Raw genomic sequence first — 27,704 nt, forward strand, 5'->3', positions numbered from 1 at the left:
ATTTAGGATGTCATACCAAGAGTTATCATAGACGAGGAATCACATTAGCAAAGCTCATGAGTGTCTATCTTGAGTGCACTGCTTGGACTCAAAATAACACCAATGAGAAAGGGGACAGAATTGGAATTGAAATGCCAGCCGTGCAGAATATTTGATGGTCTGCCGTGTTATAGTAATTTTTATGCGTCTCACTAGCTTCTTATCTTTCATGTGATAATTGACGTTCCAGACAGAGTATACAGGGAAAGTCATTATAGGAAAGATGAGAACCTTGGTCTCTTTGGCTTGCAAATGAATGAGTGGCCATGGGGCACAGTACTTCAGTAGTTCTCAGACTGGGATCTGACATCAGGACTTGGCTTTGGAAATGCTGCCTTGTTGGATTAGTCTTCAATTATTCACTTTGCCCATAGTCCCCTCTGTGTCATTATAGGATCTCATCTAGCACTCGTGAAATCATGGATGAAGGAGTTTCTTCTTGCATGATATGAAATGCATAAAATAACAAGATTGGACACAAAGGACACATTTAGTGTTCCATTAGTTCCAGACAGATATAATCACTTTATCCAGGCACATTAAGCGTACTTGTAACTTTGTCTCACTCCAAGTGCAAAGCAGCTTTATATGGTTTTATGCTGCCTTTCCTTATCTCTACCTCCAAGAGGCTTTGGTAAGCTTAAGCTCCCTGTCAAGCTGAACTGGGCTAAGGCCACTAAACCAAAGAGCCTTGTAAATGGCAGCGTGACCTCCTTGTCAGCAATTCAATTAAAACCCCAAAGAGTTCTCTCAACTTCCCCAGATTTCATGTCATGACTTACTAATGTCCCTCAGGGGGGAAGTGTTGAGACTAGAGCTAGTGGCCCTAGAAATAATTGGACATACAGAACAGGTTCTGTGAGTTCATGTTGTAATATGTATGAGTCAAAATTCCTCAGAGCTACATGGTACACTACACATAAATAAAAGTTGCCTTTTAGGCCTCCTTCTGGCCTTATAAGTGTACATTTCCTGCATGAACAGGAGAACCAGTTGACACAGCCTTTGCAGCAAAGACAAGCACTGTCTTTCAGCCAAATATCCAGTCGGATGTTTTGGTCCAACTGCAGACTTATGTTTTTCCTTATTCCAAGCAAGAAGGAACCTATTACCCATATCACGTTTCCCCTTGGAGTGAGCAAGAAAACCCCACAGACAGGTTACACTACAGTCAAATGAAGTTACTCAATATTTTTTTTAGATTTCTCTGTCAGTAATTATACAGTCACCCTGTTCTGAGGGTGAATGACGAGGGATTTTTTGAGGGAGTTTGGGATCAGAGTGCAAAACAATGATTTATTCAGTCCCTCGGTTAGTCCTCAGTTACTTCACTTGAGTACAAATAATTACGCTGGTGCAGTCCCGACCGAGGCTTCCAGCAGGGATCCATTAGCAAATTATATGCTGGAGTTGGGCCTGTGCCACAAGATGAAGGGAAACCAATACCGTCTAGTATCTGGAATACTGTCACCATGCTACCAAATGAGGATACGAGATATGGGTTACTGGAGTTGGTTTGGTTGGGGGTCAGAGACACAGTGGCCCCATCACAGATACCAAGTAAATACTTGACATACACAACTGTCAAGTTACTTTATTCTGGTTTAATTAGGCTTTCTTTCTGGTTTGTTTCACAGTTGTATTGCTTTTCCAACAACTTAAAATAAACTGAACTCTATAAACATCGCTTTTGTCCTAAAGAGAATGTAATGCAGTCACGCTAATACTGGTGATGGATGTGGCACATTAGATCCACTGTGTCTTATTACATTTCCAGACACGAGGAGCCCCATGTTGGGAGATTTATGAAGCCGTGGAAAACTTAATAAGGCCTGTCCCATAGCATGAATATTTTGTTTCGTCTAGGAAAAATACTTAATGAATGTCAAGGTTAGCCACAACCCTAATGCTGTTCGTCACATGAGATTTTCTCCACTGTTGATGCGATGATAGCGTTCAACTTCAGACCAAGGAAATACTTCATTCTGAGTAGATTATTATGTAAGTGGAAGTCATATATGTCTCCTTTATATGTCAGGAAAACATATGTACTGGGGAGATTAAAGGAGGTGGGTGTTGGCTCTCTGTCAAGCTGAGCATCTATGAATCACTTCTAAAGAGCCTCTTGAAACTTCTCTGCTTCTGGGAACCGTTGTTACCACATGACACTGTTACCCAAATATTAAACATTAACAATAGCAAACCTCGGCTCTCATAAATTAGCTCAGTTGAGGTTCCTCTGGAAGCTTCTGTAAACATTACACAGCAAACATCTGAGAAACCCAAACACAGAAAGTGGCCGGCCTGAGAACGTATTGCCCTCCAGGCTGCATTCCATTCATGGTTCATTGCATTGTTTTTAGTCACGATAAACACAAGGAGTGGTTGATTATTTATCAGATGTAGTTACAGCTATAAAGATTACAAATCACCCCATGAGACTTATTCTGGGACGTTTTCCCTCTTGTATTTGGGAATCTTGTGAGATGTAACAAATTACATGTGAATCGATACAGTCATTAGAGTGAACCCTAGGTTTGGTTTTAATTTTAGCTCCACACTAACAGTCTTGGCTACCTCACAGTATTTGGCATAGTGCTACTGTATAGGCCATCCTCCTAAAGTGTTTTTGAAATTTTTTGAGCCCATAGTTTATCAGAACGCTGGAGTGGGGTGCACCAACTTGTCAACTTCAAACTCAATCTAGCTATATGGAAAGTTTTTACAGAGCGGGGGTTTAGGCATCACTAAATTAAAACGGGACACCCAGTTGTCTAGCTAACTGAACTGAAAGGCAAAATGAACATTAGCTTGCTAGTATATGACAGGTGTGACAGGAGATACTTCTTGATCACTTGCCAGACAGCAGCAGAGTGAACAGGCTGTAGCTGTGGTGCGTGCTGTCTTTAGTACCCTTTGGGCTCTGCTCCTCTGTAAAAGTTAAGAAGAACTTGGCACCAGAAAGTTTGCCTTCTTAAGTTTCCGTAAGGAACACAGCCATTTCTGAGCCTACAACCACTCACAGCAAAGAAACGTGTAGGCTTTTAGCAGATCCTGTCAAAAGTACTGCAAAAACATCTTTCTTATCAACAAAAGCTTTAAGTGTAATTGTTTATTGTTCTTTTAGAGAAAATACACACGGTTTAAGTCGGTTTAATACTAACGTGATAGCAGATTCAACAGAAACAGTTCCACATCAATGGCCGCCATCTTGGTTGTTTACGAAAATGCCTCAACGGCCAATACGTGTGTCATCGGATCAAACCCACCTCAAATTAGATAAACGGTTGTGATTAGCCTGACCAGATACAGGACGAGGAAATCTGAAAAGGGGGGGGCAGATGCATCTGCCAGAGCATAAAACATAATCTTGCAGATTTGTCTGGTTCACAGGCTAACAAACTGGTATAAACAGTTACACACTGTGACCACCGCTGAAGTCAACATATTTCTATAGTGACGTAGTCACATGAAATATGCTGCCCTTTATGCTAGGAACTAAGGATTGGCTAATTAGTCATCATTAGTCAGTCTGAACCGCGGAGGTAAAGGTTCAAACATAAAAGTACCACTAAGCCATCCTGTGATTTCTGACGTTTAGTGGTCAGATGTACAGTATGAAACTCTTAGCAGACATATATCTTTCCATATCCCTCGTCATTTAGTTCAGTACATCCGGTATTCTCTCAACCCGTCTTCCCACTATTGCTCTTTTTACCTTTGTATGTGTTGAGTCACCCTCTGACACCCTGGCTGTGTTTGAAGTCTCTCTGCACTGGAGTGCCTTTTTCCTGACCACGCAGCCTCACACCGAGCCATGGTGCCTGCTGAGATTAAACAACAGGCTGCATCAGCCAGGAACCTTCAACAGATAGAGAGGAGAGAACAAAACAAACCTCTATCCCATTTGATCCCCCTTTTCTCACTCCCCTTTCCTCTTTCTATCCGGGCCAGGAAGCCTTTCCGTGACTATATTGGGAATCAAAGGGACTTATACAGAAGGCACTGACCCTGCCAGAGCTTTTGAAGTTTTGCTTTGCTCTCTGACAGCAAAGTTGTGAGTCATGAAAGAGACTGAGAGAAATATGTGTTATCATGGTTACTTTGAAGTTTACTGAAGTTGCGACCTTGTAATTGCTTCAGTTATATTGCAAATTTGTGTTTGGGGATAGCCATGTCCATGCGTTTGATTTATTTTAAACAAGACAGTTATGGAAGAAAGAATGGACACAAACAGTTATTTCGATATCCTCACATTGGTTATTTCCACAGTGGTTTTAACCAGCAACATGAAGCCAAAAGGTCACCTTTTCAAGTGTTCCCTGGCAACGAGATGACCCTGTGCCATTAAAGGAGCAGAGCTGGGGCTAACCCTTGGTTGGCAAACATGGCTGACCAAAATTTTTCACTGTGAATGACTGCTTGTAGTTCCCTGGGCACTCATTTAGGTTAAATGAGAGCAGTTTGGGGTCAACAGGAAAACATGATTGATTGACTCGAGAGAGAGAGAGGTCAAGAAACGTTGATCGGATGACTTTGTGGTGAAGTTATTTGGATATTCTACTGGACATTAGCTGATGTTTTTTTTCTTTTACTTGGAGTTTTTCTCCAGGCTTGTATTATATCTTAAGTGGTTTGTGTTTGCATTTGTCCATATGTGAGCCAGCTTTGTTTCAACAGAAAAGACTGATAAAACTTTAAGGCAAGTCAAGGCAAGGCAAGTTTATTTATATAGCACCTTTCAATCGCTGCGGTCATTCAAAGTGCTTCACATAAGTGAAGATTCAAATACAAATAAGATACTTCAGTGAGAAAAAAAAGACTAAAATTAATTATTACCAGACAAAAGATATTAAAAACAAGATTAAAACGATGGACATATGTTTGTCAAAGTGCTTTACAGATATGAAGAAACGAAAAAACAAATATATCATATTGGTGCAGCGTAACAGTTAGATACACCATTAAGCGATTTATAGACCAGTAATAATACCTTAAGGTCTATCCTGTGACATACTGGTTACCAGTGTTTTACTCCTGGTTTTACTTTTTTAAGTGAAATACTGCCAGTAGGACAAAAAAAATATAGCTGTTATATATCATGTTGTTGTGTTTACTCCAAGTATTCTTCTTCTCTTTTTTTAAACAATGCTCATAAAGAATTTTGATGAGAAATTTCATAATTAATTTACTGTTGCCTCAAGCTCTTCAATCAGAACAAGACTGTGTAGTCCTCCCTCCAATGTTTTATTTTCTGCCCATTTGGACCATTTTTTGAATTTGCTCTTCCATCTTCATTACTGTCCACAAGCGTATCACGGCTTCCTTGTCACTATGGGATTCCATTTTCCCAATCGTTCTGTCTGCACTCTCTCATAAACTGTCATCCTTCCTGGGAAAGAGATGTGATCCTCTTGGGAAAGAGCAAATAGACAGCACACTCCCCCCCGTAACTGTCCTGCAGGTCAAGACCCTCCCATGGTCCTCTCATGGCACTGTAGCAGTCAGTTGTCTGATGTCCTACTGGGGCATTAGATTAGTAATCTCATTGGAAAAAAATTTACAGCTTGGTTATTAATCACATGTTACCATTTTCATGCCAATGTTGAGAATCCACTCATTCTCAGTCTTCTAAATGTTTCTATCTGATCAACATGATGTATGTTTCAGCAAAGCCAGGTTGGTTCCACACTGGCAAACAGACAAAAGCAGTTCTTGTCCGTCCCCTAAGCCCTGATGTGTTGAAAAGTGGCGCAAATTGGGATTCATTGTTCAGTTCTCATAAAATAAATGAAATCCTCTTTTTCTGCCTGGTAGCGAAGCTGGGGGGGGGGGGGTGTTCCCAGGGTCATCCAAGTTCAAACCTCAAAACTAAAATCCTCCTCTGCATCTGAAACCTGGTGCAACAGGACTTAGATTTCGCTCAAGTGCTTTGGCTTAAGGGGTAAAGAGACCTCTAATATCTGGTGGGATTAGGATGCAAACCTGGCGAGGTTTCCTTGGCACCCTCTTAAACCCCCTTCATTCAAATCCACGGCTTCAATGAAAACACAAGATCATTTCTACTTGAGCAAGATTTAGATGGTCTCCACCGTGGCAGTGTCCTTTTGGAAGGTTTGAATTACCGTCAGGCCCCATCTACCTGAAAGTTAGCATTAAAAAGAAACGTAGATTTTAAAGCAGGTTGGGAATTTAGAGGAGTAGTTGGATAAAGTTTCCTCATTGTCTCTTTAATAAATCCACATTTGTCTTAATCTTAACAAATGCAAAGCCAATTAATCAAATGGGTTTCTTTGTAAATATTCACAAAAGCGTCTATTTTATATAGGAATTTTTGTGGTGGTGAGGGGAGTGAACCTTTTTTTTTTTTTTTAAAGCAAATCCTTTTTGAGAGTTACTTATATTTTCTTTGGACCTTCCCCTTAACTTTCGAAAAAAAACTGCTACATCCTCCCAGACGATTTAAACCAAAATATCTTAAGGGAACAATTGTAAATTGTTTGCACTCGAAATGCATCAAAAATGAGTGGGTAACATGACATAATGGTGAATACCCTTGTCACAATGTACTGAATAAAAAGAGATCATCTACTACCAAATGACAGTATATGGGCTAACTTTGTTTTTCCCCTTTTTATGAAGATGAGAATGATTCTTAGCAGAGGTAATGCATCACTAAATCAACGATCCAGTGTTTCTCAAACATATTGACCATATATGACCCACTGCGCGCCATTCATTTGCAGTATTTAATCCGTTTTTTGTTGCAATAAATGTTGCAAGAGAAGACCGAAATGAAATATGAATAACAACGCCCACCCCCTTCAGCAAAAAGAAAAAATGCGCAACCCCACCCAACAAACACATTTTTGCACAGTCCCAAACTGAAAGGCATTCAAAAATGTTCAGCTTCATTGTGTGTCCAGGCTGCAGGTGTAGACATTCGAGATGGACACACTTTTTACTTCCTTTGTTCTTCCTCTCCACCAAACATTTAACCCAGACATTCAACAGTTTGGAAACCACACTGCTGAAATAACACCATGCTTTTGTCTTGACTTGTCTTTGATTACTCCAGCTCCCTCCCAGCCCCCACATACATACCCTGTGGGGATAGCCACCTGTCTCTTTTGACTCCTGGGATGCCTCCCTGGCCTAACAGACAGCTCTTTGTGCTGAGGGGAGTAAAGCCTCTTAGCGGGCTGTTACTGATAGGACTCAGGAGACTGCTGCTGTCAAGAAGGGGTAACAGCAGTATATTACCTACTGTCATTTCTTTAATACCAGTGCGACAGACACTGTTTATGATACAGCTTGGGTTTTTTGTTCGTCAAAGTTCTCAAATGCAGGGTTGGTGTTTAACCATGTAGTCAATAGTACAGTACAGGCCAGCCAAGCTGACACCAGCTTTAAAACACACAGCGTAGCAACTTCAGAGACTGACAACTGACCTAATAGTGTTCAAGCTGCTGGCAGTTTGTGTTAATGATTGCCTCTGCACAGATCATAACTTGAATCACCGGTTCACTACTCACCGACAGCTTGTCTGCTTATGTAGTGGCTAGATGTTTTGCGCTCACCATCTGTGACTGCTGCGGCAGGCCACGTAGGTGAGGATGTTGTACTTGCTAAGAGAATAATGAAGACAAATGAGCGTGCAGATTGCTGATAGTGCCGGAAGACCAAGATGGATTTCCTGGCCTTTAAAGCTGTGACTCCGTTCAGTTGTGAATTACTCTGCTAATGGCTTTCAGGAACATTTCCTCAACAATTTACACTTTCCTTAACTTTGCATCAAGGAGAAATTACTTGGAAGTTGGAATACCATGACTCCCCTTTACAAACTGCTTCTATTTTCTGTGATAAAATAGTCTTACCTTGAGGTTCACTTGCTAGCCTTTTCTGGAGCTTTCGACTGTACCTCACAGCCTTCTCAGGTGAATGGACTTTGCTCAGGTGTCATCAAGTTTTATACTACTTCCGTCACTGTGGTGTGTTCCCAAGGTCGAGATTGAATGTGCACGCTCAAGTACCAATTTTGCGCTCCATCACTTCTAACTTGAACATTTTGTTTCTTCTTGAGGGGTTCAACCTCATAGAAATATAGCAAAGACATCGTTGTTTCATTCATCATTTGTGCAGCGTGCCGCTGTATCCTCCTTGTTGGATTGTCTTAATACTTAAAACGCATTTGTAGCATAAGACAAAAACATATTAATTTATTTGTAACTTTCCTTAAGAATATCAACATGTATCCTGGACATTAAATAATTGTCTCTACTAGCTCTTTCTTTATGAAGTGCTGGAAAATGGAATCTCTGGATTTTGGCAAGCAATGCAACATAGCGGGGATTCCACTTCAGCCCACTTCTGAAAACATTAGGAGGGTGGATGCATGGCTGCAAGGCTTTGCAAAAATCTTTCTCTTTTGTTGATGCTGACATTCCATCATCAGATGATAAGATTTTGTAGCACTATACATGTTTGGTGCAGTTTATTTGTTCATAATGTGGAGGTTGCCTCTGCATGTGTACAATGGAGTTTTGCAGATGTGTTTTTCTGTGCTAAATTAATGCAGCTTCATTTAGTTTACCATTGAGAACCAAACATTCTGAACATTTAGTTAACCGCCTGCATTTGTTCAATTGTCGCAACGTTTGCACCACAACAATCAGTGGAGCTGAATAAAAGGCATTTTTTGAATGCTGGTTGAATTGGAGTTAATGGCTCGAAATACAAAAAAGACTAGTCCATGGACATTAAAAAAAGATGAGCTTTAAATATTCTGTTCACACAGCGCTGAAGACAACCCATTATGTAAATCACAAGTCATTCAAGAGGAATGCTCATTCCTTGACATAAATTTACAACAAGCTATTTACTCTTCTTCTGAAGTGATCTGATTCATCTTGTTCGTCTCTCTTTTTCCACAGCCTACCTGGAAGGCACGACTAGAAACCAACAGCAAAACCGTCTTTTAAATCTTGGAAAGCTGTGATGACAATCATGCACTGCCTTTTTTATTTTTTTCAACCATTCATTAAATACATTGCATTCTGGAGAAATTAGTGAAAAAGGATAGTGTAAGGACGGAAAACAACAGAGCATCTGTGACGCTACAATATTTCTGCACATACAACAGGATGTAAATGCACGTCGATGACCGGGCCATGGTGAAATGAAGCCTGTCAAGTCATGTGGAAGTGTACGCTAATGATGTCATGTGTTAGTAGGGCCCTGCAGCCATGTCTGTTGGCAGCTCACTTTCTGTAGCGAACAACAAACTGAAAATGTGCTGACTTAATTACTTCACAACAGCTACACTGATATGGACATATGTCTGTATTTGCCCTGGAAGTCATTAAAAAAATCCTGCACCCAACATTGCAATTTAGCAGTAATTAATCCTTTTGTATTGTAGTAAACGATGATGAATGGTGACGTGGCGCCTCTGGTGTTTGATTTGCCTGTAGGAAATTCAACATAGAAACATATCAGAAAGACATAAATCGGTTTGGCTGCTCGTAAATAACAGGTCCTTGCAAGTCTGATGGAACATTTTTCTCTTGAATACCCCACAGCTTTGCACTTGTGTGCTCTCTTTTGCTCTTGATATTTTCTCATGCATATGCATCTGCTCTTCATCAAACAACTTAGAACTCTTCGTAAGTAGCCGAAAAGCATTTATTGTTGAGAAACGATTGTCATTTAGTCTTGAGAGAAACTGTTCATATGCAGCTGTGTTGCTACGGCGTGCAAGGCTAATGCAAAATAGCTGCATATGAACAGTGTCTCTCAAGGCCAAATATAATTCTTACAATATATGGTCTTTTGGAGACATCCACACACTGCAGCATGTTTTACATTGTGTTTGACCTTGTTTGGGTTTGACAGGTGTTCATTTTAAAATTCCAGTCATTGTCGTTCCATGTTCTCAGCATGCAAAAACTAATTCCTGTTTCATTCATCTTTAAGAGCTCTTTAAAATATTTTCCCCTTAGGTGCATTTGCAGAATAAGCCAGACTCAAGCATGTGTTCTTATCTTTAAAGGACATGCACATTGTCGCCCAGTTGCATTTCTTTCTTTATTACTAATGTGACAGCCAACCAGTGCCATGGCAGGATAGCCTTCAATGGAATCCGGTCTGAGAGTCACTGATGCACCTTTAACTTTTCCTTTGCAATGACCTGATGAAGCAGCAAGGTAGATGAAAGATTGTGCAAGGGAATCTGTGGCCTCTCTGCCTGATTTTACGAGGACCAGAGGACATGGTTGCACCTGTTTAAAGCTTCACCCAACAGATCTAACTGACGTCTGTGATCTTGATGGAAAGGAACGTTGTGCAGAGGCAGCAAACACTTTTAACAGAGCAAACTAGTCATGCACTGTGGCGATACAATCACCTAGTCAAGGACGTGTAAACATGTTTTAAAGCACTGCTGAGGTCTGAGTTCAGCCTGTAGTGGTCCTCGTAAATCAAGCAGAGGAGCAGGAGAGCTGGGTTTAACAGACTGTTACGGCAGTGTCATGTTTTGCCACAGAATTAAGAAAAATTAGTTCCATAGCTAAGATTCTTTTGAAACTTGTAATATCTTTAGAAGCAGTTTCTCCTTACTGATAAATAAGTGGGTTTAGAGCTTCCTTTAAATGTGGGAACTTGATTTCACGTCTTTCTATTTTTTTAATTTAAAAAAAAAAACTATTTATGGATCTGTCTGATAATGTAACCTTGCAAGAATGTACTTTAAAATCCCAAGAAATCCCATTACATCTTACAAGTATTGTTTGGCATCTTTGAGGCGTCACTGCAGCACTGTTCAACAGATAAGATGATAAAAATAGACTAGTACAAGATCTGTTCAATAACTCCACATAGGCTGGATTTCTGACTTTATCAAGCCTGTGTTACAGTATAATGGCAATTACAGGTTAAGATGAGATCATGGTTGCAAGATGCAAGTAATGACTTTGTAACATGCCAGATGAAAGACTGCAGAAAGCTCTCTGGGACAACAAGGTTTGAATATAACAGAACTATTTTCAAAAGGATTTATAGCTCCAGATTACATATGTCTCATCCTGCCATCACCACACTTTAAAATTCACAATTGTAACCCAGTCTTAAATAGGGGTAAAAACCTGTGTCGTAATTCTGGGATTGATAATAGGGGCTCTAAAAATGTCATCCTCAGAATAATAATAATGGGTTGTGGCTCAGCATGAATCAAAGGTTAGACTTTCAAGTCAAAGCCCAAGCAAGTAGCACTTTCATAAAAAAAGTTATTTATGGTAAGTCATTTAATTTGACGCTCGTTCCAATGTAATGGCACAGCCAGGTCTGCTGACTGAAGATGGAAAATGGGCTCAAATAGCAGCGAGGGCCGGAGGCGTTAAATGAGCTTTCATCACCGGCTCATTTTTCCATCCTGACTCAAAATCAATAGGATGCCTTTGTTTTTAAATTAGCAATGCAGAGAGATGGCAGTCAATAATCCAGAGCAGTGTTTGCTAGATTTTTGGTATGTTGTATGTAAGTACTGTGTTTTTAAGGGCATGGTTCTTGTGATGGCAACATTGGTCTGTTGGTTGGTCTACAACATTTTGTACAGACCTTCCTGGTCACCAAAGGATAACTGTAGTGGTCCCTTGAATTTTCATATAGCACCACAGGTGGGTCAACATTTTCACTTATCCAGTGAAATATCTGCTTAACAGACTGGCACAGAATATTGGTACAGACGTTCATGGCTCCCACACAATGTATTGTAATGACTTTGGTGATCTACTGACTTTTCCTTTTGCACCACCATGTTTTTTTTTTTTGTGGTTTTGAGTGAAATGTCTCGACAAATACTGGATATATTACTATGAAATGTCAGATACACATTCATGTTCCATACAGAATAAATTGTAAAGACTTTGGTGATCTCCTGACTCTCCGTCTAGTACCACCACTGGGTCAAAATGTGTCCCGTGGTTTATGACCAAATACTTCCAAAATGGATGATATCGCCATCAGCCTCAACTGTACTTTGTGTTCAATGCTATTAGCAAATGTTAGCATGCCAACACGCTAAACTGAATCCATTCCAACAACACAGTACCTGGCAAAAAACGCAGCATCGTCCAGAAGAAGCAGATCCTGGCTCAACTTTTGTCCAACATCATCTGGCAAGAAAAAAAAAGAAGTCTTTTTTGGTAAAACATTAGCCTGGGCTTTTGCTTCAGTCACTGAACTCACCCTGCCTATATTTGGGACAGGTGTCTGTATGGGACAGGCCTTTAATTCCTTAACCATGCCTTTAAAACTGAATGAATTATGCTTTGGTGCTCATTGTTTCAATAAAATGAACTAAATGATCTCATAATCTGATAATATGACAAAAGATTAAACATTTACTTATATTGGTATGCACGCATACCAATATAAGTAAATAATATTGATCTACGCAGCTCAAGACGGGGACACGTGCTTCAAGAGGTTTTATACGTCCAAAGAACTTCTATAAAAACCAGACCAGGCTTCTAATTGAGACCTGCTTTTATTTGTTAAAACTTGTAGCAACACCAGGCCAGGGACAGGTGTCTGATTTGGACTAGGCTTTGATTTGAAGTTTTACGGTAATTGCTGTGGTGATATTTTTCTATAGTTGTCAAATCCAATTTCAGAGCATTATAAACGACTGCACAGTGCTTTGGTGTCTGATGCTCTGGAGTCTTCAAACTCATGAAACACTCAAACTTGACTTCCTGGATCGGGTTTTGTGTCTTACTGGTACCTAGTAATGCGCACAGTAACGCAGCCTCTTTTCGGTCTGAAAGTCCACTGAGGATAAACTCATACCCAATAAACATTAGCATGATGGTTTTGTGATTGTGAGCATGCTGACGTTAGCATTTAGCTCAACGCACCACTGTGCCTGAGCCTCAAAGAGCTGCTAGCATGGCTGTTCAACTCATTTTCTCAGTTGAACAAGAGTTCAGGATTATGTTCTAATTATGTTCAATTAGTTATTCATTCGTATTATGATGAGGGAATGACACTTGCATCATTTGATTTAATGCTGTCTGTGTTCTCTAGTGTTCATGAATGCTGGTTCAACAGTACTTCCACAAGGTCAGACATGCGCACCTCTCACAGGCAAACAGGTGACTCTTCCACCCTCAGCTCTGCAAACATTTCCAACAGGTTGTGTCACCGCATTACTTTACACACAGCTCATAAAGCCATGATTACACACTCCACCTTATCAGGCCTCAGACCCGGTGATGTAATTTGAAGCTGTAACTGAAATGCAAACATTCCAAGAGAAACACGCATGGTGTGTTTAAGACAAGCTATGGCCTTTTGGTGGAGCAGCTTCCTGTTATCAGGCGGACGGGCAGACAGAGATAGAGTGTAGTTTACCGTATGAGATAGGTCATTAAAAACTGTCTTGTCTGCTGTGTTGTTAGAGTCTGAGCTGAGTAGACTGTTTGTGTTGCTAACATGTAATAACTGCAGCTAAGGGCTCAACACCAAACATTTAATGTTGGTGTTTGGTGTTCCCTTATTGAACATGCGCTCCGCACTAAAGGTGACGAGGGAAGCCGATCTTGCGTGATGTCATCGCTGCTTTGGTGAACTCTCAGTTTTATTTTAGCAGGAAAGCAGAACTGGATGCTGAGCTGCAGCTACCCGTGTAATGCAAAAAACCCAACTCTAAATCATGATAACATCCAGCTTCCTGCTCACAAAGTATGGCTCTTGCATAATTTCAGGTTATGGAGAAGAAGGAAAATTTGTGTTTGTTTGTATCTCGACTGTTTACTCAGAAAAATATAATTGTTACCCTCTAAATAAAGGATAGTTATGTATCGTTTTGTTTCTTCTGGGAACCAGACACCAGAGTGAGATATGTAAAACTACAGGAAACAAATAAAAACGCCATATAAGCAGGGCTGAGTAAAATTTGTCATGCAAAGGTTTTTTTGTCTCGCTCCCGAACCAGCAGTAATTCCTCATACCCAGTGTGAGAGGTAGGACTTGTTTATCGGCCTTAGGTAATATTCCTCTCAAGGTTTGGACTCGCTGTCTGTGGTTGTCACTAATCATTACTTCAATAACCCTTAATTATACACACTAAACTTAGAAAAACAAACATAATGAGTTGCTTCCTCACATTACAGTGCTTATTAGTCATTTTTATGAGACTGATTTGCAATACGCCAATTGAAAACAGAAAAGTTCTTGGCATCTGACATGTTTGTCACCAGCAGTCACCGCCCAATTTGTCTGCAGACCATTGTGTTGAGAGGAAGGACTGTTAAAGAGCAACTAATGTCTGCTGACTCAAACAATGCAAGGGATTGTACGCGTCTGTGATGTGCTAATCTTTTTGACAGCCAAGTAAAGACTCAAGGCATCAGAGTTACTTTGCAGAAAGGTCAAATGATTGCCTCAGAAACCTTTCGGAGGAGCTCTTTTACTTTAAAGCTGGTGAAAGGAAAGGAGTGTGTTCGTCGAGGAGCAATTTTACACCACTGCCCCAGTGGAAATTTAATTATGTTTGCTAGATTGTGTATGCAAGAGCGCGTCTCTCTGAGGGCAGGCTGGGAAAGATGACCTTTTAAGATCATCTCTTCTCCAAGACAAAAAGACACCATGTTTGATCCGTGCACACTCTTTTCCATGACGCTGAAGAGTCCACGAGGCGGATCTAGGGAGCTGAATGATGTTGTTTAACAAAGCGTGTCTGCTCAAAGCCAGTAAGCCTGTGTTCACTGTGACAGTTTGATTTGTCAGGGCAGGTTTGAGAATGGCAACATGGTTTTTAATACTTAGAAAAACAAATAAATACCGGCTGTTATAAAAATACTCACCTTCCTCGAAACATCTGGTGAGAACTTGCCACTGAGAGCTGCCAGGTTTGAACAAGATTAGCAGCATGCACAACGCTGTGTTGTGAGCACGTGCTTATAGGCACAGCTAAATGCTAACATGGCAACAAGCTCACAATGACAATGTTAACATGCTGATGTTGAGCAGGTATAATGTTTACCATGTTTGCCATTTTAGTTTAGCATGTTAGCATTCTAATGTTCGCTAATTAGCGCTGTACACAAAGTATAGCTGAGGCTGAAGGGAAACCTATTGGTTTTGCAGACTTTGATCATAAAACAAAGTATTGTAGCCTACAAATCACGGGATCAGCAAAGTTCATCACAATCTACTCGGTGCTGAGATTTAACTAAAAACCAAAAATTGTGGTGGTGCTAGAGGACTTGTCAGGGGATCACCAAAGTCATTCGGTTCCCCCTCTGGGCACCTGATTTTACAGAATTTCATAGCAATCCATCCAATGGTGGTTGATATCAGTAGGGACCAAAGTGGTGTACTGTCTCTGGAACAGAAAAAACAGAGTTTCCCTCATCTCAGGGTTAACTCAGAATTTAACCTAAACCTGCTTTCTGGAATAGACCTACATCCTTGAGCTACACGTAATGCAACTGAAAACTCATAGTCCTTCAGAAAACTGGGTTGGAAAAACGATAGATGCGGACAGATACGCACAAATTAGCTTCTTTTGATTGATTAGGGTTCTCTGATCTCTGAACAGTGCCCGCTTCTGGCGCTACAGGTGTATAAATCCCTTTTGCTTGACATTTCACTGAGATGCGTGGTGCAAACGTGAAAGAATTTGTCAATAATGAGCGAAAAAACAACATTTGAGACTCAAAGCCGATTCAAGCCGCAAAAACTGCTGATGCCAAGCTGATACAGTGACACCCCATTTTAGCATCTCTTTTATGCATTTCATGTTTTTCACAAGTTCACGGCCAAATTGTTCAGACGATAACACGGATGATAAATTCCTCAGTTCAAAGAATTGCAGCACTTTCAAGCCAGAACAAAATCTTTTACCATCATGATTGAAATTACTCCCACCACTATTTCCCCCCTGATAATCAAAAATGTTGAGTAAAATAAAACCCTTTTCAACAGTTAAACTGGCAGGATAGTGCCCCATGGGTATGTTTGCATGAGTCATCCTGGCCCAATCATCAACTATAGGCTTCTGTTTGCTTAACCTCTTGATAGCCAGTGCGGAGCTAGCATGAGTCATGGTGCTACTGAGCTCTGAAATGTTTGAACAGGCGGCGACAAGCAGGGCCTGCATCTAAAGCTGCCGGGTCAAACGCATTAGTTACAGAGTTGACATTTTGTATTCAATAAAATGTGTCTTTGTTATAACTCATTTATGAGGCCAGGAAAGAAGTCTCGTTCTTGGAAAAATCCCATGAAAATGTAAGAGGCCTGACTGACATCTTGATAATTCAATCCTTGTGATCCAGTGATTTAGCTATGGCGCCATTGTCTGTGAAACTTTACACCCTCTCCTACATTCAAGCCATTTAAGATGTGAGTGATCTCACATCTATAAGGTTTGTGTAGACAAGCCTTAGGTAAACCATCCAGAGTCTCCTGAGCCTGGAGGGAGGCTGGGTAACCTCTAAACCCACTGGGGCCATTAAAACAACAGGTGCTTGAGGAAAGCTCAGCTGTCCAGCGCAGGCGCTAACTAGCTTGTGGTTTCGCTAGCAGCAGCTGCAGGTAACTGTGTTGGGTGTTGACCTCGGGGTGAAGGAGTCACCCAACAGTTGAGTATGTACTTCTGCTATAAAAATTGTACAGTGTTCTTCTCTAACAGCCTACTGAAGCTTCACAAACCCCAGACCTAATTAGACAAAGAAATTCAAAGGTCCTGCGTGACTCGTGTGATTAATTGGTAACCCCCATGTTTGCTGTAAACCGACTTAAGAAATGGACTTCATGCATAGGACTCCACACAAACCATGTGACAGTCTGTGAAGTAGTTGTGCTCCTCAGTGTACAGACAGATGGGATGCCATATTTTAATGGGGGGTTCTGTCTCTCTATATCCAGGCTTTATTAAGTCTCAAGTGACAACAGAGAGTCTATTCAAGCAAGACCATACATGCTGTTCCACATGGCCGTATTATCCCATATCTATAAATCTTTGTTAATTTCATCTAGTTTTAGCTTCTTTTTTAGCTTAATTTAATTTAAACTTGACCTGCGGCAACAGAACATTGCTTTTATCTCCCGGACAGAAGATGTATTTAGGTGATGTATGCCAGATGTGATGTATATTGTGCAATAAAAACCCAAGCATTCAGTAAGGAGCAGTTAGACTGACTAACAGCTGGTGAACATGGAAAGTTGCCATGCATTTCACAATGCTTAACTATTATCATCATCATTTATTATCAGCACAATTTAATAACATTTCATTTATCATCAGTATCATTTAAGAACATTCTATTAATATTTAAGTGTATAGTCCTGCTGCCGTTTAACAAGCTAGTTTTCATGGTGGACCTAATTAGATGTTTTAACTGATATTTTTGTCATTTATTGTAAGAAAGCTGCTTTCTGCTTTCTGCTTTAGGGCAAACAAGGACCAGTAAAGTACAAGACAAAGTGAAAAAAAATGGAGCACATTGATTGAATCCAAAGGTCACTTTTATTTAATTCAGTGTGAATAAATACTGTTACATTAACAGTACTAGTACTATCACCTATTTAAGGTGATAAGAGAGAACTGACAACTTTCTCTGAAACTAGACCACACAACATATGCCCTAATGATTTCAAAAATGACACACTACATGACTTTGTTTTGGGTAAATAATAAGGTCAAAATTAGCTCAGGTCCATTATATAATCATTTGACCAGTTCAAATTAGGAAGAACCAGCTCATCCATTCCAACCAAAATAGCAGGTCATTTACTTTTCTGTGCACTTTCATGAAGTGTACACAAATTAATACTTTTTTATATATCCAAATACTGTGACATAATACCATACCATAATACCTCAGCTTTAGCAGCACTACATTCTAGGTCTCACGCACACACACACACACACACACACACACAAACACACACACACACACACACACACACACAACCGTATACACTCAAACCTTCTTAGTGTAAGGACCAAGACACATATTTCCCTTCAGGGAAGTGTTAACACACTGTGTATTTACAATATCAGACTCCTACAGTGACTTACACCAGTTATAGCAGCATCAGCCTTTCAGGAAAATTGGGATGATGAATTGCCCATAGCAGTGCAATATAAAAGACAAATAATGTTATTATCAGCTAATATAGCCATTAGGTAGATCCTGCTAATCTGGAATAATGCTTCGAGGGCATTTTCTTGCTGTTTTATGTTCTGAATTTAGTAGGAGGTCGCTGCTATCAGTAGACCCCAGACTGTAAAAATAGTTTTTTTCACTGTAGAAGTTGTTGATTTGGGATGCTTTCAGCTGTAAAACACTGATCTCACAATCCATTCATTTCAATACAGGAAACAGCAAAATACTTGAGCCGCAATTTCCAGTGAATACTTCATACCAGAGCCATGGAATGAAACGATGAGTTGACCTCTGTTTCTAATACTATTTACAACCTCTTTGACATTCATGTAACAACTAATTAAAACGGTTATTTGTATCTACTTTGCATACTATTTTTGGAGCGATACGTATGTGGAGCTGCAGTAGGCTTACGTGGATCACAGTGTTCAACGCTAGATTCAGGAATAAGCTTCATGATCATCTGTATGGCTGTTCATATTTCAGTGTGCATATTTTCACAGGTGAACATCTGGTGATGTTAGCACAATCTTGTAGGTGTGAAATGTTGCTGGTTTGAGTTATCCTATTGATAGTCTCTATATCTTTATAGATGTGGATTAATTTTGGGTGTATGTAGTGAAGATAATGTGTGTGATTGTGAGTGTTTGCATATGCACGTTTATGATAGCACAGTGAGTGTGACAGTTCCTTTGGTCCTTTTCAGGATGCCGACAGCTTCTTCATGTGTGACACCCTCCAGACTCTGCCCGTTAACGGCCATTATCTGGTCTCCTCTCTTCAGACGGCCGTCCTCGGCCGCTGCTCCCTACGGGCACACACATGCACGCAAATGGAGTTTTCATTAATAACGCACAATTTGTCTATTTTGTAAACATAAAATGGAGATCTGGAGTAAATTTGCCATTTACCTTTCCAAACACTGTTTTAACATAGATCGGCAAATCTCCATGGGGGCTGCCATACCCTCCGACTATACTGAAACCCAGTCCGTCTGGTCCTCTTCCAAGAGTGATGGTCTTATACTGAGGTGGGCTGATGGAGACAGTGTGTGGAAATTATTGGAGTGTGGAGGGGGGCTAAACCTCATGGTTCAATTTCCCTGACCAGTATTAAAGGAGACCTATTACACTGCTTTTCCAGCCCTATATTGTAGTTCTGTGACTCCTGTATGGCAGCTTTTCATGATTCAAAATAAAAATTACTGTCTTATACAGGCTCTTCATGTAGGCCTTAATTTTAGCCTCTGTCTGGAACAAGCTGTAGATGCTCCTGTCTCTTTAAGGCCCCCGCCTCAAAGCCCACTGTCTTATCATTGGCCAAGACCTGAAGCATGTTACCAGGCTGTTGTTGCCGTTGCTGTGCTGTTGCTTTGCAAAGCAAATGACCCATGTGGAATACCGGCTCTGTCTATGTCGTAGAACGGAGCCTTTGGTAGAAAAAGCTGTTCAAAACAGAGCATTCAGAACTGAAGGAAATCTGAGGTTTTTGCTCACAGAGGTTTCTTTTAAATACTTTAACCTCGTTATTTTAAGCTTTGGCCATGTTTAACATGAACATCCAACATTGTAGATAAGATATGTGTACATATATATATATATATATATATATATATATATATATATATATATATATATATATATATATATATATATATATATATATATATATATATGTATATATTTCTATTTATAGATATAAAATAAGGAAAAGCATAATAGGTCTCCTTTAAAAATAGTCAGGGATCTTCCCCTTGATGTAGAAAAAAAACAACTTAAAAGCACATTAAAAATGATGGCGAACATTGAAAAGTGAGTCCTGTTTACTGCATATTCCAGCCACTCTGAACAGTTATTACCATTGTCATTGACTGACAGTGGTCAGTGAAAAAGCCTCTGCTGCTCACCAAAAACTTTAGACTACATCCCCTTCAGCCAAACGAAAGACAACAAACAAACACATAACTCTCCCCTTTTATGACCGACGCTAATAATTTCCATTCAGTCCTTTAGATAGACTGATATTATAAGGGTACGATAGATGTTACAACACATCAAAAAATGTTAAAATAACCAGTTCATACCCGAGGTCATCCTGGAAGATACAGCTGGGTGTAAGACCTCCGGCTGCCTGCTCCTGTGGGGGACCCGTCACAGTGGTGTCACCGCCCGCTACCACCTAGCGCAGTGCATGAAAATACACACGTACAACCACACATTTTTATGGCACGGTAGACTTGCAAGATAAAGACTGACAAGCATGGTGGTAGTGCAGGATGAGGGGAAACAAGTTTTATGGTACTTCAAAGTCTGCAGCTGGCAGCTGTTCTTTTCAGGTGAAAACTTTGTACACAGATAAAGTAAAGAATGGTGTTCAACTGTCTGCAGGATTATCTAAAAAGAACAGAAAGGGTGAGTGACCACGTGTATGTTTGTGTGTGCTTTTTTTGACCTGCAGCTGTATTGTGCCCGTGGCGTTCTTTAGCAGAGTGACAGCCTGGGAGTGGCTCATGCCTTCAGCAGAGGTTCCACAGATACTGACAATTCGGTCCCCAATCTGTAAAAGTGAGAATTTAGCACAATTTAAAAGGACTCCTGGTTTCTTTGCACATCTCTATTTAGCTCCATGCTTGCAATACATCCGTGTGAGGATTGGAACAGTAACAACAATGAAAACGTAACAAAAATTGTCTCTATTACCTATTTTAAAAAATGAACACTCTCAAAAGTTTTATTACAGTAAAAATCTGTATGCAGATGTGCTGTTATGTGATGTATATGATATCAATGTTACTTCACAAAGTCTGAAGAACTCTGCATTATAACAGGATATGAGACGCTGGCTAATACCATTTGAAAATGTTTTTCACTGCACCATACAAAAGCAAAACTATGCTTACGTACAGCTGAGTAATTTCATTATGTAGCGTTTTCATCTCTCATTCCAGCTGAAAAGATAAAGCATTATGAATGCACTATTCAAAATTTGCCCCTATTCATTTCAATAAGCCCCTTCTGTAGGCTTAATGATATGAATGCAGGAGTGGGAGATTTATTATCCGTGTTAGCAATGGCTGTTGTCCTCCTCCAGCCTGCGTCACACAGAGATACAATTGTCACTTCTCTGTCATTTAACGAAGGTCACTGCTAAAGGCTGCAGGCTCTTGACCTTTGGGAGGATTTAACATTCACAAACTGTGTAAAGTGAGTAGGAATGACACTGCTGTAAATAACTGAGATTCACATTAAATCCCACACAAGAATTACTGGTATGCAGTAGTATGCTTAGTGTAGTATTGCTCTGGAAGCCAGATAAAAGGTTACTGAGAGCGAAGTGTAAATCTTGTACCTTGAGCTTCTGGGTCTGAGCAGCCACGCCGACGGGATTCATCATGGCGATAAAGATGGGTATATCACCCAGAGGGCTGCCCACGCCGCCTGCTATGCTGATACCCAGAGAATCATTGGGACCTTTAGTGAACTCGACTGTTCTGGTGTCCTGATGCTCCGCAGCTGTAAGGAAGCGAACATAGGATGTCTTGTACACAATTTACATTTTCCCTATGGCTGCCTAACTCATAAGCTTCATGAATTAATATCAGCTCTGAGGATACTTACAATCCAGACTTAGTTTGTCAGGGTCATCAGGGAGATTTCCATAGTCTGAACATGACTGAGAGGCCACCTTGGAGCTGCCTGTTTCACTCACCTGAAACAAAGACATTCGGCGCTCTTGCTTCCTTTCTTTCACTGTGCTCACGGACTACATAAGGGTGATTTCTATTCATCAGTAAAGAGTTGTACAGTACCTGACTACTTTGAGACAGCCTGCGTTCAGAGTGGAACGGGCCTGCCTTAAACCTCCCCACTTCCATTTTTATAGGCCCCACACAGCACTGCAACACAAGGCTCATACTTTTTTACACAGTTTAAAGCAGATGGGTCATTCACTATCTATGCTTCCTTCTGAGGGCCAACGTGATAGATGTACCTTGAGTAGTGCAGCCATGGCCTCCTGAGTGGTCGACCTGACATCCTCGCCGTTGACTGACAGGATCTGGTCGCCCTGCATCAGTTGGCCGTCGGTGTCCACCAAACCTCCTTTCACAATATCGGACACAAACACTCCTGAGTCATTCCTGGGTAGGAAAGGAGACATTGCGGTGAAATACTGTAACATGTAGTACTGTGTGTGTCTTTATTTTGGCAAGAGCCATTTTACTCTACTAGTCATTTAATCCTATTATTCTGCTGACTTCTGTGTAATCGATGGTACGCTATTGATCCTTCAGTTTCACATTTTTCCAATGAACCTCTGCGCAAACGTGGCTTGTGCTCCTTGGCAAGTAGCAGACAAACAGCTGGTAAAATGGAATATTTAATAGCAAAGAGTGTGTTCACCCCCCAACTGCGACTATAAATGTGTTTTCCATCTTGAATCCTGCATATCCTCACGGTGAACATGTTGCAGTCAGGCACAAAAAGGGAGTGATTATTTAGAATACTTCCTTTAATGGCGGCACAATACTGACTTATTTCATATGACATTACAGGGTTTTTAACTAACCGTTATTTCATTTCCTCTTGTAAGTTACATTTTCTGGGGGCTTGTTTGCTTGATTCACAGGTGTCTACACCTACACAAACGTTTGCCACTTGCTTGTCCCATCTTACCGCTTTCACCACAATTTGAGGCTCTATTGTCTGCCAAAAAAAAAAGCAGCGAGCGGTAATCCCAAATCCAAGCTCCTCTTTTCCAAAAGCACATCTCTTTTGCATATCTTAAGTGCCAGTCTCCACGTAGATAAAACTAACACGAGCAGAAGCTGTGAAGCGAGGCAACTCGATCCCACTCGGTCCCCAGTGCCAGAGATACTTGGCTGTCACAACTCCTCACCACTAACTGCTAGCTTGCACTTTCCACTTTAGCCAAGGGTTTTAGGCTGTCTCTTGTGTTGCTGCCTTTTCCATCTTATTGAGCATTTTTTTGTTGTTTTTTCTGCTTGTGTAGCAAAACCTCCGTGACAGAGGCAAAGATTTACAACTACATTAAAAGAAAACTTTCTTTTTTTTTTTTAGGCACAAACATTTATACACTTGGACAAATGCAAAGGTATATGAACATACACATAATCATAGGATGCATGGTTTCTCCATTTGAGTTATCGCAGAGGTGAGATCAATCACCTCACCAGCAGGCCTTTTCCCACACGAGCCGTTAACCCATAAATGCTATTGCAAGAATCGACGCTCGAGTTGACTTTACGTCTAAGACGGTCTACAGTTTGCCAGCTCGCATCCTTTTGTAAAACGTCCCCCACTATGGCTCTAATGGGAACAAAAGCAGCAACATTCCCAGATTCAGCAAACTACTGTTTACAGCCACTGATGATCAGATGGCTAATTAGAAGCTTTGTATGTCCTCATTAGGGTTAGTCTGAAATGACGTCACCTCACAGACAGGTTGTGCATGAAAGTCAGAATTTTCCTGAATACAATGTAAATGCCAAATATAACACCTTAACATTTGAACTTAGACCAGTTATGCTGAGGCGGTAAAACAAATACAAGGTGGCATCACATATGGTCTGAACTATGTATGGTTTCGCTAGTGGACAAATCTAAAAGCTGAGTCTATCTTTTTTGGTGTGTGTGTGTGTGTATGTGTAAGATCTCTATTTCTCTAACTGTCTACACTCTACACACACAGTTCTTTTAATAATGATTACCTCTGTTCCCGAGATCTGCATTAAAAAAGAAAAGTCATACAGTTACTGTCAAACTATGCTGACTCTTACATTTATAATTAGAATATATGTGTGTCCATTATATTACCAATACCAATCTATATCTACTTACCACCCTTTTTTTATTATTTATAAATGTATACATTTATTTGACAGGCACGATACATGTAGGCATTGCTACATTTAAATAAAATGCAACAAATGGAGTGTATACAGGACTTCTAGCCATATATAATAATAAACAAACAACCACTACAGACAGTAACTGTGATAACAATGACTAAAAACGATGAATAAGACCCTATGTATGTCAGTGTTCACAGATTTGTTCATTTGACTTTTTTATCTCAAGAGACAAGTCAAATACAATAAAATGAATATAAAAAAATATCAGCATTTTAATACTTCAGCATTTCTTTTTTAGCTATTTTTAGGGGTCGACCAATAATTAGCCTGGCAGATTATCATGGCCGATATTCAGCATTTTTATAATAATCTGCATCGGTCATTTTAAAAACAGATAGCCGATATAATTACTGGAGCAATGTCCTGCCCACAGTACTAGCTGATTGGTTACAAGTCACGAGTAATAGCCTATCAACACTGACTATTGTGTGGAAGCAGCCATCTGAATGAGCATACTGCAGCCCCTCCCCTACGCTCATACACAAGGGCCGAAGTGAGCGAAGATCACAGAAGTTTATCCTGACTACGCCCGCCACTGTAAGTCAGTGCAGAAATCCCAGCAATACTAGTACTAGTAAAAGGCTGATACTGCATCAGTACAACAAGCAGGAACGTGCAGCGATATTTTAATCTGCTCTGTCTCATCCACCGCAGCTGTTTGGGTTTTACACAAGCACATGTGCTAGCTCGGCTAATAGCTAGTTTGTTTCTCTGTCTGTAGTCTGTTTAGCCGAGATGCTACGTACATTAAAATTTAGCAAATCCTTCTAAACTCAGCTGCTTGTTGAGAAAAACCAGCAGCAGCCTCTCTAACAGCAGCAGCCGAGGGACGAGGAGGAGGAACGGCTGATTGTGACTGATGTCTGCCCTATTTTGATGTCAAGAATATAGTTTATTTTTCAAGTTATATTTGTTTCCACTGAGATACTGATTTTTTTAAAGTGACTTTGCTGCTGTAAACTTTTGTTGCTTATCTGAAAACAGTTAGTTATAATAAAATATTAAATTCGATTTTTAAATAAAATGTTTTTAAAGGCAATTATTTAGTAATGAAAAACCAATAAGAGTATAGATAAAGAACAGAACAAATAAATAGTATCAAATGTATCAATAAAATCCTAATAATATAAAATAAATACAATAAAACTGGCAGCCGATTAAGAGTTTATGATAATTTATCACTCATAGTTTACAAGTCTATCTCTGGGATGGATCTCTAATTAATATAATTTACAATTTATAAAGATTAAACATGATAATGAAGTTTAATTTTGGTATTTGTTATTCTAAATTTTGACACCAAGATTTGTATGTATATCGGTTTGTATGTATATCGGTTCCAAATATCGGTCATCGGGCTAATTGCTTACAGATAATCGGCATCGACCAGGAAAAAAACATATCGGTCGGTCCCTAGTTATTTTTACTTATACTTGTATACTAAAGGTTATCAAGATTCCTAACATGCTAACTCTTTTTGTGATCCCAAAAAGCAACTTGCGAAGTTTACTCTCGGCTTTTTAATGGAAAATCCCCCTTCCAACTATCTTTCTATGTAAAGTGTTGTTTAGCATTGTAATAAATACTAGGCACTAAGCTGTAGTGCTCATAATACTCCTCTCTCACCTCCTCCCTACAATGCTCAGGCCCAGGCCCTGGCCAGGCTTCTTGTGCAGCTCTACAGTAAACGAGTCCCACAGGTCTTCCTCTTTGTACTGGGCCTCATCCCTGTAGACCGTCAACTGGACTCTCTGCGGGGTCTGCCGCAACACATTGATGGCTTCATCATGACTGGCTTCACGCAGGTCGATACCGTTCACCTGTGACAAGAGAATAGGAGGTTAGTATTAGTGTGCTCCAGCAACGTGGGGTTACCTCAGCGACCACTGGCCTCTTTTTATAAGAGCAACCGGCAAACAGAAGCCTACTCTGTTACAGCAAAGAAAGTGCCAGTTTCAACACTCCCAATGTCTTCAAAATAATACTTATTAATACAAACATGCACCGCACTTTCATTTTAAATTCAAAAATACAACAACGTTTGGGTAAATTTCCATTTTTGGGGCATTCTGCAATGTAGCACAGCCCCGTTATTTTATTCCTGATATAAAGTGAATGCAAGGGAAGACTATAAAAAGCCTGATTTAATGTGTAAACGGAATTTTCCTTTAACCACCAAGGTCACATTTCTTCTTCAGAAACTAAACTGCTGAGATATCTGAACACTGGATCATAATATAAAAAACACAGGCTGGTGTTTCAACACTTGGATTTTACTAAAGGAAAGCAGCCTTCCCACAAAAGTCTGTGAGAAGCTCAAGTGGTCAGTTTAAGTTTTTTTTTCCCACATTAAAAGGGGGGGGGCATCATCTTTTGCTATGGACATGCTAAGGATTTTCCCCAGCTAATGGCATTGCGGTGGAGTGGGAAAATGCTCTTTTTATGTCTCCTCTCTGACCCTCTTTTCTAAACACAACGGCTTGGCTCGGGGACAGAAATGAATTGCAGAGGGCAATTAAGTCATAAGGACTGTGTGTGTGTGTGTGTGTGTGTGTGTGCATGAATGTGTGTCTTTCAATTCAGGTCCACTGATTGAGCTGCCACAACTAAACTCCTGAGCTCCACCCCTGCCCTCCTTCTGAGACAAAGCATGAGGTCAAACGCAGGGCAAATCCAAGTTGAGCTGGGACACTTAACTTGTTTCTCAACATAATGCATACAGGATTTATACCGGTGGTTACTTTCCCCCTGACTGTTTACTCACTTCAGTCTAGATAATGATAAGATTTATATTTGAGATGCATATAAACTAATTTATCACACACTTTTGTAGTGTCAAACTATTTGATCCCTGACTTGGAAAATTGGAAACCCAAGCTTTCGTGTTAAAACTCCGCAGGCAGCCACGTCTCAGTCGGCCTCTTTTTATCTAGGTCATGTGTGATGCTCATTATACTGCACCTCTAGGATTTGGTCCCCTGCCCAAAGCCGGCCATCTTTCGCGGCTGCTCCTTCTTCATAAACCTCATGGATAATGATGGCCCCCTGGTGTGATAGAAAGAAAAAAAAGAGCGCAAATAAGTACATAATAGGGCAAGACGGTGAACAGGAACTGTGGGACATGAAGTAAGAACAGTAAATATTGATTTGGAGGATACAGGATAGTAAAAAACAAAACAAAAATGGTGATGTACCATGTTGGAGGAGAGAATGGTTTTAAAATGATGTGTAAGTGTGTTTTTTTGCATTTGACTGCAGGCAGACATTAATTTGTGTCTGTGTGTTCCTGACTTCTAGTATGTTTTCTCAGCGTTCCAGTGTGCGTGTCATTTGGGGTTCAGAGGTTACATTCCTGGGCTGGATATTGTCTGCTGCGGCCGAGGCCAGACAAAGAGCTGCTCCCCCAAGCCTGACTGAGCAGACAGAATAGATGGGCTGAGGAGAGGACGGCAGGGGCAGGAGGAGGAGGAGGAAGGCTGTGACAACATCATTTCCTACATTCTTCAGCCGCCACAGCTATTTTGAACCTGGGTTGTACCACAACCCAGGTAATTCTAAGT

General features: G+C 40.4%; 1 protein-coding gene and 1 long non-coding RNA gene across 15 annotated transcripts in view; both read right to left on the reverse strand.

Moving 5' to 3' along the window:
- LOC123981012 overlaps nt 1-3,980 on the reverse strand; it is a 31,387-nt gene extending 27,407 nt beyond the window's left edge. The window contains exon 1 of the long non-coding RNA XR_006827645.1: nt 3,758-3,980. This is a non-coding gene — a long non-coding RNA (uncharacterized LOC123981012). The remainder of the gene's footprint in view (nt 1-3,757) is intronic.
- A 13,570-nt stretch (nt 3,981-17,550) lies between these two features.
- The window catches only part of LOC123981186 (multiple PDZ domain protein-like), a 53,020-nt gene continuing 42,866 nt past the window's right edge, over nt 17,551-27,704 (reverse strand). For all 14 annotated transcript variants that reach the window (XM_046065897.1, XM_046065898.1, XM_046065889.1 and 11 more), the window contains 10 exons: nt 27,106-27,189; nt 25,771-25,964; nt 22,203-22,350; nt 22,021-22,107; nt 21,830-21,920; nt 21,561-21,724; nt 20,664-20,768; nt 20,296-20,390; nt 19,124-19,247; nt 17,551-19,020 (listed from right to left, as the gene is read on the reverse strand). In XM_046065897.1, the coding sequence (XP_045921853.1) occupies nt 18,874-19,020; nt 19,124-19,247; nt 20,296-20,390; nt 20,664-20,768; nt 21,561-21,724; nt 21,830-21,920; nt 22,021-22,107; nt 22,203-22,350; nt 25,771-25,964; nt 27,106-27,189 (1,239 nt within the window). In that variant the 3' untranslated portion in view covers nt 17,551-18,873. The remainder of the gene's footprint in view (nt 19,021-19,123; nt 19,248-20,295; nt 20,391-20,663; nt 20,769-21,560; nt 21,725-21,829; nt 21,921-22,020; nt 22,108-22,202; nt 22,351-25,770; nt 25,965-27,105; nt 27,190-27,704) is intronic.

The sequence above is a fragment of the Micropterus dolomieu genome, linkage group LG12 (genome assembly GCF_021292245.1).
Source record: "Micropterus dolomieu isolate WLL.071019.BEF.003 ecotype Adirondacks linkage group LG12, ASM2129224v1, whole genome shotgun sequence".
NCBI lineage: Eukaryota > Metazoa > Chordata > Actinopteri > Centrarchiformes > Centrarchidae > Micropterus > Micropterus dolomieu.